Here is a 16,587-nt window from a genome sequence, read left to right on the forward strand (position 1 = left end):
ATAAAACTAATGCTCTCCTCCGTTGGAAATAATGATCAGTGCTTTACCTCCCTGCAGACAAATGAAGCAACCCATCACAATCATATTTATGGAATGAAAAATAAAATCCAAATTTGTTGGTTCAATGATTTTAATTCAGTTGTCTTAAGGCAGGTTTTAGTCGATTTCCTTGATTTTATCATCATTCTTTTTCGGGGATGTAGATTGATACTTCCTCATCCACATAAATTTTTCATGATGTCTGAAGATCAAAGCCAAACTAAATCCATATGTTGGTGAAAAGTCTAACATTAGGACCAAGGAAGAAACCTGTTTGATGTTCACTGGATCATGCAAAATAAGATATGGCTAATGTTGGTAAATGGGTAGGACTGCTTCATTACAATTGCCTTCGAAGTTTTTCAGGTTTGATTCTGCTAGCATGAACCAACCAAGGATCAAAAACTGATGTTACTAGGGCGGCCAGTAGGGTTGAAAAGTCAAACAAATTCGTCTATCTGTCAATCTTATCCATTGGCTATGCTGATGCTAGGTTTCCATAATTCAAAGGCGTGATCCATGAAGTTGAAAGCTATCAGCCTACTTTAATTTTTTTAGGTATTGATAATTGTTAAAACAAATTGAATTTCAAACATATATATTTGATATTGAGCTTAATAAAAATCAGAAAACAAAGGAAGAGTAGCAGACATTTAGGCAGCTTAAATTGAACCCTAATTTGACAGAGAAAACTATTTTTGCATTGGATGAGAGGACCCACACTTGGTTTACGTGTTAGCCTATTGATGGCAAAAGAGCTGAAAAATGACATGGATTGGACATTGATACAACAAAAGCTGATGCCATGAATTCTCTTTTGGGGAAAGGAAGGAAAGAGCAGCAGACAAAGAGCAAACCATCTTTAGATAGAGCTCACCGCCACCGGCTTTTAGTTTTGGAGGTTTTCATGAGAGATAAGGAAGAAAAGAAAAAGATAATGTGACAATTTTGGCTGCAGTTAGAGGGATTCTAATGGCTTCTCTTTTCTTGATGGAAGCCAATTTGGACTTTTGTCTAGCTGAAGACAAAGAAGAATTTCAACACAGAAAAGATTCACGTGCATGATTACTTTGCAAGTTGAGACAAGAAGCTTGGAGACCCATTACCATATTTTAAATGAAAAAAATGTCATGAATTTGCAGTTTTACACAGCAGCCAGTTGGTGCATATGTGGAGTTGACAGCCACAGCATTCAAGGGGTCCTGCTTATGGATGCCATGGGGTAGAAACCTTACAACAAAATTATTCCAAATTCTTTACCAGATGATTTGAAGACCCTTTTTCTTTTAAAGAAAAAAAAAAAAAACTTAATATATACATCTGTCTGGAAAATAGAATCCTTAATTGTCCCAATCTCCTGATGGGCCAATATGACACAAGAAATCCCACTTAAATATGAATAAACCCTGAAACCTGAATACTTCAGCTGCCGCAATCCCAAATATTTGCTGAGTTCAAAGGATTAGAAACAAGGTCAAAAACATGAAAATACCCAAACTTGCCAGCACATTTTAAATCCTATGAGCCTATTGCAGGTCAAGTTCATGAGACATGAGCTAGGAAAGATCAACTAATTTGAGGCTTAGGCTCTGGTGCACTACAGTCCATCCAGACTCACATGTAAATGTATCCAACAATCATGGCCTCACATGTATGTGAGCATGGACCACATTGCTACTTCAAGAAATAGGGATGAATAACTGTGATGGTTGTTCATTGATGCATGCTCTAACAGTTAAAAAGGCATTGAATAACTCAACTAAATTTTCTGCCCTCTGGAATTTGAATTGTCTCCAGCAATACTGTTTTCCCTTATGATCCCTCCCTTCCTTACTAGCCAAATTCACATGTTTTCAAGCAGAGATCAAGTATGCAAATACCAAGATCAGAAGAGCGCTGGAGACAGATAATGCCTGCAAAACATTCCAAATTGATAGAATAAAACATGCTTGAGTTATTATCGAAAACATCAAAATAAGATGAGATTGTAAAGGCGTAATAAGGATACAAAGAGTACGTTTCTTACATTCTTTGTGCCAGGTGATGAATATACCAACTCAGGAAGATAACCCTGCACTCCAATGTTATAGACTGGGGTACCATCAGGATAGTAGAGGCCATAGTTCCTCTCTGATGCTGGACCAGGCTTTAAATTCTCATTGAAAAGAGCAAAAACATATATGTCAATTGGCACATTTGGCTTCCCTGGCGTACCTTGTTTCTCTTCTATTCTTTTCAACAGATTCTCATTATACAGTCCTGCGTTCTCTGGTGTAGCTCCTACTTCATTTTCATCCCCTTTGGAAGGCCAACCTGTCTCGGAAACCCTGACTTCAATATCCGTATGTCCCATTGCTTTGATTGCAGAATAAACAGCATCAACTTGAGCATACAACATATTATCGTATATCAAATTGGTTATTGGATCCACTGTCCCTTGATTAGGCTGGAAAAGCACATAGTCTAGTGGCACCTCATTTGGCTTATCCTTGTATGCAAAATAGGGATAGGCATTGATCAAGAAAGGTGACTTGATCTGAGCGTGAAAATTCAAAATTGCATGTAGATATTCTCCAAGATCTTGCCTAAAAGCCCCAGCCGAAGGAGGATAGGACACACTTAAGATATCAAGAGAATGCGCAGTAGTGACAGTTACTTGTTTATCAAGGCCAAGATCAACGAGAGTATTGTAAACTGTTTGCATTGCTAGGAGGAGATAAGACCATAGCTGATGATCATTGGTTTTGAAGACCTCATTCCCCACAGTGATGGAAGTGATCCTGGTCTGAGGAAGGTGGGGTTGAACTCGCTGCAAAACCCAGTTTTGAGCTTTGATAGGATCAGTCATGTTCTGAAGGTACTCGTTCCCGAGTCCGATAATGAAATCAACATTTGTGTTGGAGAAGGCAACAAGAACATTTGGATCTGCATCATACAGCTTTACTCTGCTAATATTGAGGGATCTGAGGAGGTAGGAGACACGTGAAGGAGAAGGAAGATTGTTTGCTATTTGGCCATAGTTGATTCCTACTCCAAGACCAAGGATTTGGACTGGTGAATCTGAAACCAGAATACAAACAAGTGAATCACAAAGGATAGCTGAAAGAAAAAGAAACATCAAAAATAAAAAATAAAATAAATAAAATAAACCCAAGAAGAAACAAGAGATGGATTATAATATGGTTCAGAGTAAAAGATTTATAGTTTGCTAACATTAAAAGATGAAAACCAAAAGCAAATATCAGATTAAAAATATGAGTATTCATTTAAATATTAGTCAAGAAGCCCAAAATTCATGTCCAAAAAAAAAATATCCAACTCATGCATTAGACTTCAGTTTATTTGAATAAAAATAAATCATCATCAACTAACTTTATGTGCATACTGAACATTTAGCAGCCATATAAAATGAAATGCAGGAAGCTCAAGTAATAATTAAAGAAAGAGTAATACAAGATTTATTTTGCATGAAAATTGTAAAAGATAATTGAAAAACAATTGGATTTTGAAATGCCATAAAGCAGAGGAAAAAAAAAGTTTGATTCTTGGGTTACTACTAAAATGAAAACTCTGAAACTTTAATAAAAAAACACTTGTCTTTTTTCCCTTTGTGTTCTTATCTTTTCAGCATTTTTCTTTCAGCAACTCGACAATGGAATGAGAAAACGGTTGAAACTTGAAACAAAGAATAGAAACCTGAGAGAGTGAAAAGAACCAAAAGCAGTCTAAAGAGAAGAGAACCGGCAGCCATAACTGATCTGAACTGGGTTTAAATCCAAGACCTTAACCAACCCCTTCAGCGGCGACGTATCATCTGTCACCAAAACGCAGTCTGTTTCCCTCTCTATATATGCAGAACTCTTTGTTTCCCCTGTTTCTCCAACGTGCTCTGTTCTTGTAATAAGAAAATAGCACTTTTTTATAATAATAATAATAATAATAATTTTTCTTTTTACGGGGTTTCAATGGCAGTAGCTTTCTTACACAGTTACACATCATATTACCGGCCGGTTGTTTTTATCTTAACTAACCTTGTTTAAGGTAATTTGCAACATATTTATTTCATTTCCACATCTGTCCCTGTTTTTTTATTGAAAATTAAAGGATTTTTTAATAGACAAAAATTAAAAAATTATGTTACGCATTGCTTGAAAGGTTTGTATTTGTCAAAAATGAAGAGAAATAAATTAATTAAACATATGGAAAAGAACACAACACAAATTATTTATCGGATTAAGGATTCTGTCAAGATTCTATGGGTTACCTCAAATCAGGACTCAATTAATAAAGAATTATGTAATCCTTGAAATTTTAATGCTACTAGTTTAGAATCGACTACTATTAAAATTGATATTCTTTGATTTTTTTTTATATATTATTGTATTATAATAAAATTCTGCTAATTTTAGATAAATAAAGTATAACAAAAACAACACATTAAATTTTATATCTTATACATAAATAAAATTACAACATATAAAAAAATTATATTAATAAAATTAATCTATATCTTTATACAAGCATACAATAATGTTGCCTTTATATATTTAATTAATACATTCTTCAACACAATCTATAATTTTAGTAGAAGAATAAATGTTTAGGAATATTAATGCGTCACGGCTCTCTCTAACTAATGATGATTTTTATTAAAGAAATTTTTTTGCATTTAATGCAATAATTTTACTGAACTTTAGAAAATAATAATGAATAATTATATATTTTTTCTTTAATTATGAACACAGTAACTATCGTTTTAAAAAAGTGATTTTTCCAAGGTTTAAAAGGAGAATGGATAGGGTCGGATCTGAGAGCAAAATTACTATTAAAAATAATTACTGTTCCTCTTTAAAAAAGAAAATATTTTTTTTATGCTGAAGCGAATCTTAAAATAGAGCGCACGTGTTCATCATCGTCTCTTTCGCTTTTATCACGCCGGTCGGCTAACACCTCAGCAATCACACGTGTACTTTACGTTTCCCAAATTTGTTTTCTAAAATTATCCTTCACGTTTTAACTTTTTATTGGGTTCCTACTTTTTTTCTTTTCAAATAATCTAATATATATATATATATATATATATTATAATAACGTACATAAATAAATTTATCACATAAGTATTTACGTGAATAATTATTTTAAATAACACATATGATAATTTTTTTAAAAAATAAGATAATTTTTTTAATTACAAATTAGATAATTTTAAATTTATTTAAATATCAAAATTATTTAAATTATAATTAAAAATCAAATCAATTTAGACATATATTTTTTAAAATAAAATATGTGAAATATATATATATTATTTTTTTAGTAAATAATTTTAATTGTTTACAAAATAACTTTATTTAAAAAAATATTTAATTATCAAAATCTTTTAAACATGTTTAAAAATTATAAAGATTAAGTTTATCTAAATCTTTCAATAATATATTTTTTATCTTGATTTAAAAAATTATCTTTTTAAAAAAATTTATATAAGACATTAAAAATTCAAGTAATTTTATGTAAGACTTTAAAAATTTTTTAAATTTTCATCTTAAATTTTTAAATAATAAAATCATCAAAACTATTGTATCCATTTGAACTCTAATTATCAAATTTATAATTCAAATAAATGTAAAAAAATTTAATATTATCTTTATTACTTATTATATCTATTTTAAATTTTAAAAAATTAATTTAAAAATTATCTATATAATCCTAATTACTACTAAAGAATTCTTATACAAATTTAAAATTATAAATATAATATGTTATACATCAATATTTTTATTTTCTCAATAACTTTTTTTCAAGGTATATTCTATTACTATTGCAATTTGACTTTTTTTATATATAACTCTTTCCCAAGATATATTTTATTGTTATTACAATTTCATACTTATGAAAAATAATATTTTTTTCAATTTATTTTTTTCACATATTTTCTAACATTTTTTATATTTTAAATAATAATTTAGTCAAGATTACTAAAGTGAAAGTGTGTTAATACTTCTTTTATTATTTAATTTATCATTTAATAATATATATTTTTATTTTTTTTAAGAAAGGCATAATTTATTTTTATTTGATATAATCTTGCAGGTGTATAAATATTATTATAAACAAAAATATCCAAAATAAAGACATAATTTTTTTCTTGTTGTTTTGAAAATTTTATTTTTTAATGATAAGTCAATATATATAAATTTTATATGTGTTACAAATTTTAAAAATTGGAATATAATTTGAAAATAAACTAATATATATATATATTTTCATATTAAATAAGTAAAATTATTTCATACACCTCAAAGGTTATAATCTAATGATTGAATATTTTAGCAAATCTTGTATCTGAGCATTTAGACTTTAATGTAAAAATATGTTATTTTCTTTTCTTTTATTTTCTTGTCTCTGGAAATATACAACAAGATTTATAAGAATTAAAAAAGCAATGTATGAATTGAAATATGCTGAAATTCTTGATACATGAATGGACCGACCGTTAATTATTAGCTTTATTAATTCTCTAATATCTAGCTAACAATTTTACTTGAATCTGACTTGGCAATGACTGTGAAAAAGTTTGTCCAGCTGTTGAATGACAAGGATCCATATGGACATAAAACTCATCTTTGTCAGCAGTGAAAATGCAAATTGTTTGAACTTAGAAATTCAATTTAATTAGTTATATAATTATTTTTAAAAAATAATATTAAAATATAATTTAACATTATTATTGAAAGTAACTTTTGCATTCAAAAATTAATTTTGGCTCAACCTCATTTTAAACAATAAAAAAATGATTTTTCAATTTAAAAGTTTGGTTTTGCAATCCAAATCAAAAAATTAATAAAAAAGTGTTTTTGCAGTAAAAAAAAACTTTTGTGATAAAAATTACTATATTATCATATATTTTTAATATTTTATTATTTTAACACCTAACATTCTTAACCACATTTTTCTTATTATTTATTTTAAACATATTTTTTTAATTTAATTATTTTCAACTACAACAACAATATTAAATTAGTCCAAATAAATCTAATGTTGAACTTATTACGACACCGATTGTTTCTTTTCCAATTCTCAAACTATGATTTCTTTTATAAAGAAAATCAAGAACAAGGCTTAAATTAATTCTCTCTCAATACATTTTTATATATCTACTCTAAATTGGAAATTTCTTTGTGTAAATAGTCGGGACACTGTAGGGTGGTTGAGCTTTGGCTGCAAAAAATAGTAGTGTGGCAGATCATTAAAGTGCAGATGGAGTTCAATAATCCACTCTGGAACTCAACTTTCCAGATGGAAAAGTGCAGCTTTGATCTGTATTTAATCAAACAAATTGAATAAAAACTTGGTAAGATATTCGTCTATGCGACTACTCATTGAAAATAAATGTTCGTGAAGTTATTATTTATTTTTTCATATCTTTTTGCCAATAATCAAACAATGAAAAAATGGCATAAACAATGCAAATAATTCTGCTACAAAGTATTTTATTAGTTTTAGATAATATGAAATTCATTATTGAGTAAATAATTCCGAAATTATTAAGATGGATTCCCCTTTTTCTTTTCTTTTCTTTTCTTTCTAGCTAGCCGTCTCTTTCTTGGTATAGAAGACGAAGCAAATCTCACGGGTAATGGCTAGGTTCTAAAATAGATATGGTGGCCTTTTGTATAACCCAAAAGTTGAATTATATTACAATGAACTTTTGGTTAATTGAAAAACAGATTTCAAAAGATTTTGATTCCAGACCATTTTTCATGTTAAAAAGACAACTCGTTTTGCTATTGAAAAGCCTACTATGTAGCCAACTTTTTCTCTTTCTTTGCCTATATTTGGCTCTTTTCTGAGAAAAAAAAGGGACCCCATAAATTAAGATAATGCATGCATGAAATGAAATGCTGTGAAATAACATGGAAAAGTTAGTACTGAGAACTTGAGAAACTTGGAAATTATGTGGTTATATGGAGCTAGTCACCATGGAATAAAAAAATGTCCCACTCCAAACAAAAAGGGGGGTCATTTGCCCACTGATAAAAGAAAGAGCTGCATGGAAAAGAGAATGAAACGAAAAGAAAAAGAATGTCGAAGGAATGAAAGTGATCACTGATCAGTCATCAATTCCTCTCATACATAATGCTTTCATTGAGCACTTGGATTCTGAGGCTATCCATTTCCATCCTTTCTTCTTTTTCCTAGTTTCTATCATTGGATGGTGTGTAATTTTAATTGACTAAAACTTTCTTTTGGAGGGATAATCAATTTCGAATATTTTGACTCAAGATCACTCCATTGTAAAGTGAGAAAAACACGAACTTCTACAAATATGTAAGAGGAAAAAGATGCTTGGGCTTCTGATAATTTGAAGGTGCAGCTGCCTAAGTTCGCAATAGCCTAGAAGGAGAAGGAGAACTCCCTTCAATTATAGAACAAACTTTTTGGTATTTTCCATCATTTTTAGTGGAATTGTGGTCAATGAAAAGGTGCTTTATCATTCCCCAAACATCTTATTTTATTACAGAAAAAGTCAAGTGAAAATTCCGGTCCACTTGTTATTTTACATATCCTCAACTGTCTCATGATCTCTCATTCTTGGTAGCATACAGTGATTCAAGTTGTTTCTTTGGGGATCTTCATTTTACTTTGATTTCCGCTTGGTAAATAATTTGTGAATAAATTTAATTTTTATTTATTTATTAAATTTAAAAAATAATAATCAATAATAAATAAAATTATAAATATAATAAAATTCTTTCATATTGTTTACCTTCAATTGCGTAAACAAATAAAATATTTTACAAATAAGTCATAAATGAATTTAATTTTTTATTATTTATTAAGTTTAATAAATAATTATAAATAATATTTTAAAATTTATTAATTAATCAAACATGTCACAAAAATTATAAAATTTATTTATATTCAATTCACTATTTAAATTTAAATGTAAACGATACGGGATAAACCTAATTTAAAAAAGAAAGTAACTACACAGTAAGGAATAGGGAAGTTCTGCATCTTTCATATTGGGAACAAGCCCAAGATTGAAAACTTTTTCAAAGTTTAGAAGCCCAAGCCTTTTTCATTTCCGTCTTCTCCCATTTTTTTTTTTTTTTCAATTTTCCCTTCTCTTCCTGTCATCTTTTTTTCCCTGCTATCAGTGGCAACACTGGACTGATTTAGGCCTTCCATAAGCTAAGCTTCTTGCATAATATTTTCTTTCTTCTCATAAAGCTTAAAAATAATAATCTCTGGGTCTGTAAATTATTACTGGTTGAGATATTTGTGATCAGACCAAAAAAAAGCTTCATTTTTCCACAACACAAGATGTACACTCGTGCCAAACTTGAAGTTTTAATGATATTAATGCATCTCGAAAAAGTTAATTACATATTTAGTATTTAAATTTGAAGAAACTATATAAATTAATAGTTAAAAAAATAAACCGTATAATTTATGCTATAAATTTTTAAAATTTTAAAAATAAACCGTATAATTTATATTATAAACTATTAAATTATGTCATTTAAATTCAAATTTTAATTTTACTAATCATATCAAAGCGTGACATTTGAGAAATATTAAGTTGTATCTGTACTCACATACTATAATTATTTTTTCAGATATAAATTAAGAATATATATTTTTATTTGAACCGTAAAAATGCGATTGATATAAAATTTTTAAAAATTTTTTAATATTTTTATTAAACAAAAAACGTACATATAAGATAATTGTAACAAATTGTACCGAATTGTATTAAAATTTAAAATTTAAATGAAAATGATACATTACTTTTAAAACTTCATAATGTCAAGTAAATTTTTTTGTAAGTACCAAATGGCATATTTTTCTAAAGCTCTGGTATCAAAAGTAAGGGGCAATTCCAAGTTTCCAACAGCTTACATTTCATATTACAGCTTGGCATCGATTGCTTATGATAATTGCATTCTTCTCAAGATAAAACTTAGAGATAATATTGGTAGTTCAAGAGCACAGGGCTCCAACTTCAACTATGGCAGTCCACAAAAATGGTTAAAATTCTAAACCGAGATGGCATCAGCCACAAACATAAAAATGAATACTAGATAACAAATTGTCCGTGAGAGCATTTAACCTTATTGGTACAAATTTAGATAAGAGTTCTAGACCACAAACTTGAGAGATCCTACTCATTTCTGATCGTAAAATACTTAGTAGAGATCACCTTCCTTGTGAGTGTGAATCTCACAGTCTGAGGTTGGGTATGAAACACAAGTCAGCAGATAACCCTCCCCCATTTGTTTCTCGTCGAGGAATGAACCGTCAGATTGATCCACTGAACCTGACACCATCTTCCCAGCACATGTGGAGCAAGCGCCAGCCCTGCAAGAATAGGGCAAGTCTATTCCTGCCTCCTCAGCTGTGTCTAAAATGTATTGATCATCAGGGGCTTCAAACTCGCTCACCTCACCATTTAGTCCTACAAGCTTAATCTTGTACAAAGCCATTGGTGTTCTGTAATTGGAGGTACGTTTCAACCCAAAAGATTTGGAGATGCTCTTAACAGATCCAAGAGATGTTGGGGCCTTGTCAATAACACTTTTAAATCGGTTGGGGATTTCAGCTTTAACGACACAAGGAGAGGTAAGCCTCACAGTTGTCATCTTTACTCCTGAATCCAAATAACAATTGTCAGATTTTTTTTTTCCTTGTTGTGATTTTACCAATCCAAGAAAAATGAATAGAAAAACTAATCTGTCATTTAAGTGGTTGCCATATACAAGCATTTAAAAAATATATATTCAGATAATTCAAAATTTCAGTCATACAGGAGGCAAGCAAAACTAGAAAAGGCAGGAACTAAAACCAGAAAAAGCTAAGCAAATAACAATAACTAAAAGAAAAACTTAAGGCACCAGTGAGCTAATGTTCGGGCCCTCAATTCTGAGACAATGACATGAATTATGATCACTTATCAGCAACAGTGATATACTGTTAAAGTCTAACTTTAATATTACAAGCAACATAATAGCATTTAGTAGTTGGTTGGAATCTTGAGAAGCCATAAACAATACCAGTTTCAAGATATCAAAGAACAATAACCATTCCAAGACGTCAAGATATGTGAAGATTGTCTTTTATATGCTAGATTTGTATATAATATATTTCTATATATTTCTATGTAAGAATAAACTAAAAGAACCGCATGCCTAGTGTGAGTTAGAGAAACAAGATGAGAACAATTAGCTTTTTCCTTCAGTATGAAAAAGTGGGAGAGAGATGGGGAGGGAGGGTTTATGTTGGGGAAGAGAAGGACACATGTACCATCAAGTTCGAGAGTTAAAAGAAAGGCATCATGCTTATGCATGTCATCTAATGAAATTCTCCAGATATGAAAACATTGGTCAATTAATATTTCAATCTCTTAGTTCATTGCAATTTTTTAGTTCATGCATGATCAAACATACAGCATGATTGAAGGTCATACAACCATTATCCAGAGTTCCAGGAGAAATGCAAGAAAGTCTTTTATCTATGGCTCAGTATTTATTGGACCCTTCTAAACGCCCTTACAAGATGTCTTTAAAAAAATGAGAAAAACATGAGTGTTAACTTGTATCCCGCATTACCCAATTCTTTGCCCTATCTCATTTGGACCAGCATTGAAATCAATATCAAAGACCACATTCTAACAATTGTCAAAAGGCACAAACCGAGAATTGGCAACACGTCTGACAAAATAAACGAGGAAGATCTTCCAAGATGCAATGACTTAATCAAAAAGAATTTCTAGTTGAAAATTTCTTCTCTTCCTATCAATAACATGTAAAAAACCCGTTATTATGAGTCAATTATGTGAATAGGTTCCAGGTTACTGAACTTGCTGAAATGCAAAAGTTTTTACTACTATCCACTACAATTTGCTTATGCTAAAAGTTAGGACCATTCACAATTTGAAAAATCCAAGGACCCAAGAAAAGACATTTTTACAAAATGGTACACTGAATCGCTATAGCCCAATGCATCTACCTCAACAACCAACCCACTCAGCAAACAAGTACACTATATTATCAACCCCATCAACAGACAGGTCCACTATTTCATAGAATGTATTAACACAGACTAAAAAGTGAGAGTAGCTGACCTTAGAATAAGAAAAAGCAAACATTGAAAATAACCAAAGCAAACAGTGATATAGACTATCTCCAACAATCTTCTTGGTAAATGATTCACCGCATAAAATGAAAAAAAATGGATGACTTTTATCACATTTCTAGATCTTCCAGTGAACCAATACAAGCTTTACCCTTCACTAACCAAAAATAAATCACTTGATAATGCATGAATCAAATTAATCTCCTTTTCCATTGTCTAGGTTGAATGTAGCTACTTTGGTGGATAACAATAAATAATCAACCCAAGAACAACAGGTTTCCAAAGCGAAAAATGAAAATTTCTTATTCATCTATTAAAAAAAATTTATCACACCTGTACGACATATTCTTCCTAAAACAAAGATCTGAAAAATGGGAAAATAAAAACTCACAATTCAACCAGAAAACCCAAGCTTGAAAAAGACCAACAAGCAAAAAAACAAAAACCCAGATAGCAGAAACAAGTAATCAAAGCTAAAAGCAGATTATAAACACAAAATCTTAGATGCAGAGATAAAGGTGTACACGCAAAGATAAAGAAAGGGAAGAGAGATAGAGGGACGGAGGGCTTACTGAGGGAGTTTGGGTTGCCGGGGGTAAGCGGAGAAGACGAGGGGACCTAAATTTATAGTGTAAAAAACCTAATATAATAATGAGTGATAGTGATGATGATGGGTAGGCCAGCACTCAGCACTTGGCAAGTGCTTTGTACATAAGGGAAGGGGGAGGAAGTTGGTTCTGGTCTATCTCTGGGGTTTTGCCTTTGGGCATTTGTTGACAGGCAATCAGCCAATGAAAAAGACGCACCCACTCCAAAACCAACCTAACCACGTGACCATTCCCATGGATTGGTTTTTTCCATTTATTATCAGTTAAGGTTGAAAAATAAAAAGAAATAATTTCCGACCTGCCGGATTCGAACCAGCGACCTAAGGATTGCTATGGTACCACTACAGTCCTCCGCTCTACCAACTGAGCTAAGGTCGGTTTGCTCGCAACTTTTTGGAAAAATGAATAGACAAAAGTTAGTTTGGTTGAAGATTCTGATATTTAACTTCATAGGTCTTTCTTATGTAACAAATATTAAATTCTATATGTTGAAATTTAAATTCCAGCTTCTCAATAGATTACCCGATTATTTTCTATATTAAAACTTTAATGTCTTAATGAATCCAACCAAAAAGAGTTGGGACTTGAATGATGCTTTTTAGATGCTTTACTAAAGATTTATCCCTCGTGGAGGCATATGTGTAGCATAGGCAGACGAAGCAATGCCATCACTTAGAAAGCCGCACGACTCTTTGCTCACGCCGTGACATGCCTAACTATTCCCTTTCCAGCAATTATTCCATCTGCCAACCTCAATCCGAATTTACGAAATTTTAAAATTATACGCAATGTTGAAATTAATTACGAAATAGACGAATCTAAATAAGTCAATAAGATTTTCATGGATACTTCAAATATTAAAAAACAAAAAAATTTAAAAGAAAAATTTTTTTACACATTTTTACCGATAAAATTAATAAATTCGTTAATTTTTTTTTATATATATTATAAGTGAATATTCTGGAAAAAAAAAATCCGCCACTGTTGCATGATGATAAAAAACTTGTCCAGCTAGCCTAGGAATGCTTAGGACTGGACTGAGGAATAAACCAGGAAGAAATTAGCAGGATGAGGTTTATTAACACGTGTAAAACATGCCTTCCAATAAGCTTGCATAGCCTATTTTTCTCTGCCAACTCTTACCAAGACTAGAAAGTTCATTGATCTTTTGTTCACGTCAGATTTCAGACATCAATTCCATAGGTAAGGCTATGTGCTTTTCTTACCTCTTCAGGATTGATGTTCTTCATATGTGTCTGAAATAGAAGGTTCATTCAATACTTGTTAAAGTCCAAAAGATTGAACAAGGTTCTGCTTAACTAGATTGTAATATGATGATGTTACTATTATGATTATAATTCTTTGATAGAACAAAAACAATGGAAACTGAACATGAATTAGAAAGATCAAGACTGTTAAAAGGAAAGACAAAACCAATGTCAATCCCAATACAAAGTTTTCACATTCACATAAGCCCTATATTTACTGTGCTCTAAAGAAATTCAATCAGATCATGTAATTAAAAACATGAAGACACGCCCAAAATCCTGCATGTATACAATCAAAAACTAAGACTACTTATATTCTGCCAGTTTTTCTTCAACAATGAAACCAGGAAATTGACGCTCATTTGCACATTATGAAATATCTGCTTCTCCTCCATAGCTACATTCCCAACGGCAACTCCCATGCAAAGGACCTTCTTCAGCTGAAACTTTAACGTTGCTTTGGTCTCATTCACTTTGGACTCCAGGAATTCCTGGTGAGTAACAAGAATGGGAAATTTCCCCACATTGGTGCAAAAAATCATCCAATTAAAAACCAAAAATGACAAATGCAGCATGCATAGACTTCGTCTCCTCTGCAAATGCCTTGAGGAGTACAAATAAAAAAAAAAAACGCCAAAAACAGATGTGCAATAAAAAAGCTCATCACTTGCCTGCTTTGTCGAGACCAGGACCAAAGAGATGAGGGATCAGCTTGATGACAGATTCAGAAGCCAAAAAGGAATGATACTTCTAGGCAAGCTTCTTCACCAACTTCTCGTTCTTGTTTAGCTTCTTCAGTGCTTCCACGTCCATATAATCCTAGCCTGTCTTCTCTGCCTGCAGTAGACATTAAAGCATTTAAAACAGAAAAAACTTCATTGCACCAAACGACCACTCAAACATTAAAAGTCCATATACCTGAGTCCAGAATAAAACATTCTTCCAAGCAATGAAAGCAAAAAAGCTTTACCTATGAAAGCAGCAAAATTACCTCTTCAACATGTTGAGCATCTCCAAGCATGCAGATCTTCATCTTAGGGCAACGAATGTGTGGCAGCTTCATGGAACCACTGAAACGCTTGCTTTTTGGGGATCATCGTTTTTCAACTCAATCTGCAGCTCAATGGTTTCAGTAAACTTATGCTGTCGCTCCTTGGACTGAGTCAAAATGGTTGAAATAGCTTCTCTGAGGGCATCACTCTGAAGCTTACTGTAAATAAGAAATCCAAAGTCTTTCAGGAAAGAAAACTATAAACCAGTAGATGACAAAAAACCACATACATCCTAAGTATAATGAAGGATTAATCTAAGCAAAAATAAACAATTGATAATCACAAATATGAACACCCAAAACATTGCAGAATTCAGCTCAATGCTTCAGACTAGAATATTTCAATCCAGAAACAGCAAATAATTCCCATTCAACTAACGATAGTCCAAATTCACAACTTCTACGGTCTAAGTTCAAATTTTCCAACACAAAAGAAATTGAGTGTCACAAAACAATTCTAATCAATGAAGCAAATAAGAGTACAAATCAATTATACATAACAACAAAGCCATTTCCTATTTCATAGGCGAAAGCAACCTACAGATTATACTACAAAACAAAATCACATGATGGAGCCAAACACTTTTAATCCAAGTTCAGTAAATGAATAATAAATAACAAAATTAAAAGACTAAGATATGAATAATAAAAAAATGAAATAACAGAAACCTATATTTATTGTGCTCTAAAGAAAATGAGAAAATGTATAGAAAATAAATGGCATATTAATTTATATGCTGACATTTAGATTCTAAATATCTGCATCTTTAAAAGGTAAGTATCCATCCATCTATTAATGCCAAAAACACTGCCTTTACGTGACGAAAAGATAGACATGGTCATGAATAGTTGGTCTCAAACAGCATATAAGTATGATTGCTGTGCTACTCTCCTTGTATCAAAGTTCCACCTATTTGGCATCACAATCACCATTTTCTTCCTGTCATACTAATACTATTTCCTCAATTCTAGCAAAATGATTCAGGAATCATACAGGTGGCATTGTCACCTCCTGTCATAATAATACTATGTAACCAGATGGCATATCATACAGGTTCAAGAATTAATATCATTAATCTGAAAAGGCAATTGAATTTTTGGCTCAAGTCTTTTACAATCCTATGCGGTAAGTTTAAGGGTTTATAAGTTTAACAGGACACAGAAGGTCCACAGGTGAAACAGTAATGGAAAAGAAGCGGTCTCTTCTGCATTAAGGAACTGATTTACAATTTTTGAGGAAGGTGATATGAAGAAACTTTTTAGACAGGATTACAATATAAAATTTGTGCACCAAATGTCCACATTATTGGTTTCAATACTAATAACTCCATGGTCCAACATTTTATTCAGCAATATAGTCTATTTAGAGCAGTTACAGGCTGGAAAAGCATGGCATACCAATTTTCCATTTTAGTCACTAGCTTAAATAAAAATTCAAAAAAGGAAAAAAAATAGACAGCCAAGCCTAGCAAAGGATGGTAGC

At 31.3% G+C, this 16,587-nt stretch overlaps 1 protein-coding gene, 1 long non-coding RNA gene, 1 other non-coding gene and 1 pseudogene across 5 annotated transcripts; all 4 read right to left on the reverse strand.

Moving 5' to 3' along the window:
- Positions 1-1,317: 1,317 nt before the first annotated feature.
- On the reverse strand, positions 1,318-3,935 carry LOC111301270 (glucan endo-1,3-beta-glucosidase 14-like). Its single transcript, XM_022896825.2, has 3 exons — positions 3,736-3,935; positions 2,066-3,099; positions 1,318-1,952 (listed from the first exon to the last, which is right to left on the reverse strand). Exons 1-3 carry the CDS (start codon positions 3,788-3,790, stop codon positions 1,893-1,895), a joined length of 1,149 nt encoding a protein of 382 aa, XP_022752560.1. The 5' UTR covers positions 3,791-3,935; the 3' UTR covers positions 1,318-1,892.
- Positions 3,936-10,018: 6,083 nt separating this feature from the next.
- Positions 10,019-12,888, reverse strand: LOC111301272 (ferredoxin, root R-B2 pseudogene; annotated as a pseudogene). The gene is made up of 2 exons (XR_016328286.1): positions 12,750-12,888; positions 10,019-10,693 (listed from the first exon to the last, which is right to left on the reverse strand). The product of XR_016328286.1 is annotated as a ferredoxin, root R-B2 pseudogene (transcript).
- Positions 12,889-13,077: 189 nt separating this feature from the next.
- Positions 13,078-13,163, reverse strand: TRNAY-GUA (transfer RNA tyrosine (anticodon GUA)). Its single transcript is given in 2 exon segments — positions 13,078-13,113; positions 13,127-13,163. It is a non-coding gene; the product is annotated as a tRNA-Tyr (tRNA).
- Positions 13,164-14,119: 956 nt separating this feature from the next.
- Positions 14,120-15,867, reverse strand: LOC111301275 (uncharacterized). 2 transcript variants are annotated; one of them, XR_002691502.2, is made up of 4 exons: positions 15,774-15,867; positions 15,045-15,263; positions 14,725-14,890; positions 14,163-14,544 (listed from the first exon to the last, which is right to left on the reverse strand). It is a non-coding gene; the product is annotated as an uncharacterized LOC111301275 (long non-coding RNA). The 2 variants fall into 2 exon arrangements; XR_016327987.1 differs by lacking the exon at positions 15,774-15,867 and having other exon boundaries at positions 14,120-14,544; positions 15,045-15,767.
- Between the last annotated feature and the right edge of the window lie 720 nt (positions 15,868-16,587).

The sequence above is a fragment of the Durio zibethinus genome, chromosome 15, assembly GCF_047325235.1.
Source record: "Durio zibethinus cultivar Kanyao isolate XHJ-2024 chromosome 15, ASM4732523v1, whole genome shotgun sequence".
Lineage (NCBI taxonomy): Eukaryota > Viridiplantae > Streptophyta > Magnoliopsida > Malvales > Malvaceae > Durio > Durio zibethinus.

Coding starts and splice junctions, on each gene's coding strand:
- LOC111301270 (XM_022896825.2), bottom strand. CDS start 3,790: ATGGCTGCCGGTTCTCTTCTCTTTAGACTGCTTTTGGTTCTTTTCACT. Junction 3,100..3,735: donor GGTTCTTTTCACTCTCTCAG/GTTTCTATTCTT, acceptor TTCTGGTTTCAG/ATTCACCAGTCCAAATCCTT. Junction 1,953..2,065: donor CATCACCTGGCACAAAGAAT/GTAAGAAACGTA, acceptor AATGTTTTGCAG/GCATTATCTGTCTCCAGCGC.